This window comes from Onychostoma macrolepis, chromosome 21, assembly GCF_012432095.1.
Source record: "Onychostoma macrolepis isolate SWU-2019 chromosome 21, ASM1243209v1, whole genome shotgun sequence".
NCBI classification, from domain to species: domain Eukaryota; kingdom Metazoa; phylum Chordata; class Actinopteri; order Cypriniformes; family Cyprinidae; genus Onychostoma; species Onychostoma macrolepis.
The window spans coordinates 16,257,366-16,263,841 of record NC_081175.1 but is presented as its reverse complement, the minus strand read 5'-3'; the positions used below and the strand labels follow the sequence as shown (position 1 = coordinate 16,263,841).

Below are 6,476 nucleotides of genomic sequence, written 5' to 3'. Positions count from 1 at the left end.
CCTGTCAGGATATTTTAATCTCTTGCTAATAATGCAGTGAGAAAAACAACAAGTGAAGTGTTTATTTCAGTGCTTATTTATCTTTAAGCAAAGTATATCTGAATATTACATATTAGCTACAATATATAATCTGATACAAGGTTGTGACAAAATTACAATGTCTGACAATTTTTTTTTTTTTTTTTTGGTCAATGCTTTGAGTCTCAGAATAGTTCAGGATTGTTTGTGACTCAGGATAGTTCTCAGTCATAATTTCTACATGTAACCTGAAAATAAAGTAAAACCATGTAATGTAAAAATAAAGTGACCATGGAGTTCACAAGCATGTTATACGCAAACTACTTGGTGTGTCTTCAAGAAACATTGTCTTTGGCACTGTGAGGAGAGGTGCGTACTAAGCACCTCCACAACTCCTAAAGAAGTTATTTATCTGAGGACAACTATTCTAACTCCTCAAAAAGGTTCTTAATTGGCATTGAAGGTTCCATGAAGACTCTTTAACATCCATAGAACCATTCCATTGCACAAAACCTTCTTTATAGTCTTCAGACTATAAAAATAGTCTTCACACACAATATTGTTCACAGAAAGTTTCCTTTTGAAATCTTTGTATTTATTTATTTTAGAGTGAAGTGAAGAATTGAAAAGTGAAGATAGTAGACCCCTTTTGGCATTTACTCTCAGGATTTACTAAAGGCACAAAGTGAAAAATTAGCGATTAAAAGATGTGGACAGTTATTTTTGCAGCTGAGTTTATTGCATATGCAATTGCAGGAGTTTCCCTTTCAGACGCAAAGTTCACGGGAGACGAAAATTTAAATGAATCATCCAAGTTGATTTACTAAGGTTTGCAGTAATTTAGTGGTATTTACACCATTCTTTAACACCCCAAAGAATGTCTTTAGCCATTTTGTGCCTGTGTTGTTAGTAGATTATGTGCACCTGATTCTCATCTGTTCTGCTTGTTTGCGACCCTACTATAAATTGTGCTGCTCTTGGTAGATTGTGTTGCTCATTGCTGCGCCTGTGTTCTTTAATTTGCCAATTTAATTTGTCAGTAGATCACTGCACAACTCCCATCGGTACTGTTATGGCATTGTGATCTCACACTAATTTGCCCTGTTTAGTAAATCTGGTCCTTAATGGTTTGGGTCAGGGGTCATGATATGCAGTAGACACCCATAAACATTTTGCAATGATGGTCATGCCTTTTTTATGATAAATATTTATAAAGCTTTACCTTCTCAAAAAAAAAAAAAAAAAAGAAGAAAAGAAAAGAAAAATGCTAAGGATAATCGCCAAATCGTGTTTAATTTTTAAATCAACTGATGTTTTGAGTGCCAAGTGCTGTATTGCAATGAAACACATGTGAAAGATCAAACAAGCTCTTAGAAAAAACCCTAGGGTTTATTTGTTAGATCCTCACAGTCACAGACCAGTTGCCATGAACAAAAGTGTTATTTATTAGCAGGTCAGTGGTCATTACAGCCTCCATATTTTGAGATCATATACTGTAAGATTTGACCACTAGTGTAAGGTAATAGTTGAATGTCTTTTTGGATTTTTGTCTTTTATGCAGTTGATTTTCATGGATCATAATTATTTGATGAACATGGATAATATCACATCTTTTCCTACCTACACCCTGATGGAACCAAGAGACTCTAAATCATACAGACATATATATTTCACATGCTTTTTGGTGCTCTATATTATGATACTTCTTGTTAACACTTGGGTCAGTGTTGTTATTGTCTTGAAGAAAGCCCTTCATGAACCAATGTACATTTTTCTGTGCAATCTGTGTGTAAATGATATTTATGGAGCAGCAGGATTTTATCCTAAATTCCTACATGATTTAATGCTGGATTCATATGTGATTCCTTCTTACATGTGTGCATTTAAAGCTTTTGTGATCTACACTTCAGTTATGTGTGACTGTACTACAATAACTGTAATGGCATATGACAGACATGTGGCCATATGTCAACCTTTAGACTATCATACAAAACTGAACAAATTTTCATGCAGTGTATTACTTGGCTTCTGTTGGATCCTACCCTTTGTTTACATGATTATTCTTCTTGTGTTGTCAAATAGGCTGAAATTGTGTAAATATCACATTAATAAATTGTACTGTGACAATTGGTCTATGGTAAAACTTTCATGTGAGTCAAATGTCATCAATAATATTTATGGATATTTTGTAATTTCATTTTATTCTTGCTTGACTGTTTTTGTTATTTTGTCATATATAAAACTTATCATTGCATGCAAAGCGTCATTAGAGTGCAGAAGGAAATTTTGGCAGACATGTGTGCCTCATATGTTAACAGTGATGAATTATGTTGTTGCTGTGTTTTTTGATGCCATGTACACCAGATATGGCTCAAGCAATGTCTCGGAGAATCTGCAAAATTTTTTGGCTCTAGAGATGCTTATTGTGCCACCTCTTGTCAATCCAGTAATCTATGGGTTAAAACTCCAGGAAGTACGCAAAAGAATCTTGAAATCCTTTGTTAATATCAGAAGACAATAAAGAATACATTCTTACGTTATTTTTCTTGCATGTACAATGTGAAAGCAAAGAATTTATTACATTGCTGAAAAACGGCCTTGCTTTAGGAAAAACTGTAGGTTTATTGTAAATAACTCATGGTAAGTTATGACAATATCATGACACTAACAGTTCATATTCTTTTCCTAAATGTGTTACGTCAGAAATGAGGATACGATATGCAAGTAAAACTCTTTATTTATAGTCAAAATTGATGATGATGATAGATCCGGGTGATGCAGGCGGTGGCACAGGGACTTTGATGGTCTGACGCGGAGTGATGGATGAAGTGCAGCGTGCTCTGATGATGAATGACGTGATCCAGACATGAAAACGTATCCAACAAGACGTGAAACCGGAACACAGGAACTCAAGACGGGACACGAGGCACGGAAACAGGATCAGACAACCTAGAGACTTCATGCAACGATCTGACAAAGGAGATGAGAAGGTGGTAAGTATTTATAGGAGGTGAGATGATTGGCAGCTGGTGATGAAGAGTGATTGCAGCTGGATACTGATCAACAGTAATGATCCGGACACACCCACTCACACACATGTAAACAACAAAGCACGAGACTAGAGAGAGACATTGGATCTATGAACCGTGACAGGGCAAGGGAATGAAATGAGCCGCCTTCGAGAACCGGTCCACCACGGTCAAAACTACCGTGTGACCCTGAGAGGGGGGGGAGGGCGGTAACAAAATCTAGAGCGATGTGGGACCAGGGTCTCGAAGGGACCGGCAGCGGTTGGAGTAACCCATCTGGGGGTCGATTGGAAGTCTTACCAGTGGCACAAACTGAGCAAGCCAAAACAAAATTGTGAATGTCACGAGCCATGAGAGGCCACCAGAATCGTTGCTTGACTAAAAATCTAGTGCGAGTAACTCCTGGATGACAAGCCACATTGGAAGAATGCCCCCACTGAATGACGCTGGACCTCAGACCCTCAGGCACAAATAAACGATTCGGTGGGCAACCAACCGAGGCGTTACCTTCTAAGGCCTTCTTGACCTTCGATTCGACCTCCCATACAAGTGTGGAGATGAATAGAGTCTCCGTAAAATGCGCCGAGTAGACGGGCGTTCGAACGATCAAAAATGCGCGATAAAGAATCGGGTTTGATGTTCTTAGAACCCGGCGGTACGAGAGAGTAAAATCGAAACGACCGAAAAAAGTGCCCACCGAGCCTGCCTGGAGTTCAATCTTTTAGCAGTCCGAATGTATTCTAAGTTCTTGTGATCGGTCCAAACGATAAAAGGTACCCCGACCCTTCTAACCAGTGCTGCCACTCCTCCAATGCTAACTTGACTGCCAACAACTCTCTGTTCCCAATGTCATAATTACGTTCGGCAGGAGATAAGACGATGAGACAAAAACGCGCAAGGATGCATCTTGTCGTCTGAGAGAGAGCGCTGGGATAACACTGCTCCTACCCCTACCTCTGACGCATCGACCTCCACCACGAACTGGCGTGATGAATCAGGGGTTGTCAGAATGGGGCTGAAACGAAGCAACCCTTCAGTTTGGCAAACACAGCCTCGGCTGCGTCTGACCACCTGAACGTCGTTCTGGGGAGGTCAAGGCGGTCAGAGGCGGCTAGTTGGCTGAAGTTGCGAATAAAACGCCGGTAGAAATTGGCGAACCCCAGAAATCTCAGTAGGGCCTTACGAGACTCTGGACTTGGCCACTCTACCACAGCCTTGATCTTCTCAGGATCCATGCGCATTCCCTCAACCGACACGATGTACCCTAGGAATGGAACAGACTGTGCATGAAAATCGCATTTCTCCGCCTTGACAAAAAGCCCATTCTCTAGCAACCTCTGAAGCACTCGTCGGACGTGCTGCACGTGTTCCTGGAGAGAAGAAAAAGTCAGTATATCGTCCAGGTAGACATAAATGAACTGATCTATCATATCTCGCAGCACGTCATTGACGAGTGCCTGGAAGACCGCTGGACTATTGGAAAGCCCGAAAGGCATAACCAAGTATTCAAAATGTCCTCTGGGGGTGTTAAACGCGGTCTTCCACTCATCCCCCTCCCTGATGCGGACCAAATGATAAGCATTACGTAAATCCAATGTTGTGAAGATGGATGCTCCTTGCAACCTCTCGAAGGCTGAAGACATCAACGGCAAAGGATAAGTATTCTTTACCGTGATGTTGTTCAACCCTCGGTAGTCAATACAAGGTCGCAGAGATCCGTCCTTCTTCCCCACAAAACCCCCGCCCCCGCTGGAGAAGAGGAAGGGCGAATGAACCCTGTTGCTAGAGAATCAGAAATATATTTCTCCATAGCCTCCCTCTCTGGTGTCGAGAGTGAATATAACTTGCCCTTGGGCAGAGCCGTACCTGGTAATAAATCTATGGCACAGTCATAGGGACGATGCGGAGGGAGAGAAGCAGCCCGAGACTTACTGAACACCTTCTTCAGGTCCAGGTACTCGGGCACGTTAGACAGATCCACTGCCTCCTCCTCCTGCAACACAGGGACAGAAACAGACGGACAGGCAGACAATAGACAAGACTTATGACACTGATTACTCCACGAAGACACAGACTTGAGCTGCCAGTCCACTTTAGGGTTGTGACGGGTGAGCCAAGGGTGACCAAGGACAATGGGTGCAAGGGGAGTGTCCAGGATATAGAAAGAGATGATCTCAGTATGATTGCCTGATGTGATGAGGGTGATGTCTTCTGTGGCAAAAATGATGGTGGGAAGTTCTTGTCCATTAAGTGCGTGTACAGCAATCTGATGTGTGAGGGGTTTGAGGGGAATCTTGAACTGATGTGCGAATGAGTGATCCATGAAATTACCTTCTGCCCCAGAGTCCAAGAGTGCTTGATAGTCGTGAGTTACTGTTGACCATCTCAGTCTTACCGGAAGAAGGGTAGATGTTGATGAGGTCTTCTCAGAGGAGATCCCACCCGACAGTAGCCTCACACTTACTATCGGGCTTGGCCTTTTACCGGACAGTTGTAAGCATAGTGTCCGGCCCCTCCACAGTATAGGCAAAGGCCCTGGGACCTCCGCCTTTCCCTCTCCTCCCGGGAAAGCCGAGCTCGACCCACCTGCATGGGCTTGTGATCGTCGACGTGGCTGACCGCGTCCCTGCCTCCAAATCGTGGACTCTCGGCACCTGCCAGAGGGCGTCTACTCGTGGCGTGACCTCCAACTCGGGCTAGTTGAGCATCAACTCTGAGGGCTAAAGCGATGAGTTCATTAAGAGATTGAGGCAAGTCCAAAGCATAGATCTCTCTCTGGACGCGGTCAGCCAGCCCATGCAGGAACATGTCCCACTGCGCCTCCTCGTTCCATTTGCTCTCCGCTGCTAGGGTCCGAACTCGATTGAAAAGTCTGACACTGATCTCTCCTTGACGTAAATCAGCCAGCATTCTAGCAGCTTCTCTTCCGCCGACCGCCCGGTCGAAAACTCTTCTCATCTCAGCGGAGAGCTCCTGGAACGAGACGCAGCACGGATCTTCATTTTCCCACACCGCCGTTCCCCATAACGCCGCTTTCCCAGTCAGGAGGGTGAGTACGGCGACTTTGGATCGCTCGGTCTGGAAAGTCTTGGGTTGGAGAGAAAATGCATGGAACACCGGGTTAGAAAGGCTCTGCAAAATTTTGGATCACCTGAATAGGGCTCTGGGGCTGGTAGGCGTGGCTCCGACTGGGATGGGCTCTCCGATGGTGTGGGGGGAGCGGCCGGTGTTGGCGGCGCAGTGGGAACTCGTAGCTGTTGGATCTGCTGGGTGAGCTCGGACACCTGCGCCACTAACACCTGAACAGCGACCAGTATCGTTTAAATTTCTTTCTTGAATGTCCAGACGAGCCATACTGTTACTCAAACAGTCCTCCATGGTTGGCGCTGATGTACTTGCTGTATCCATCCTTTTGGTCAGATCGTTCTG

General features: G+C 43.9%; 1 protein-coding gene across 1 annotated transcript; it reads left to right on the top strand.

The window, feature by feature from the left end:
* Nucleotides 1-537: 537 nt before the first annotated feature.
* LOC131529102 (olfactory receptor 2A12-like) lies at nucleotides 538-2,539 on the top strand. The gene has a single exon (XM_058758627.1). The coding sequence runs from the start codon at nucleotides 1,574-1,576 to the stop codon at nucleotides 2,537-2,539; it is 966 nt and encodes a 321-aa protein (XP_058614610.1). The 5' UTR covers nucleotides 538-1,573.
* Nucleotides 2,540-6,476: the final 3,937 nt, after the last annotated feature.

Excerpts from the sequence above, each read along its gene's own strand:
- LOC131529102 (XM_058758627.1), top strand. The coding sequence starts at position 1,574 with ATGCAGTTGATTTTCATGGATCATAATTATTTGATGAACATGGATAAT.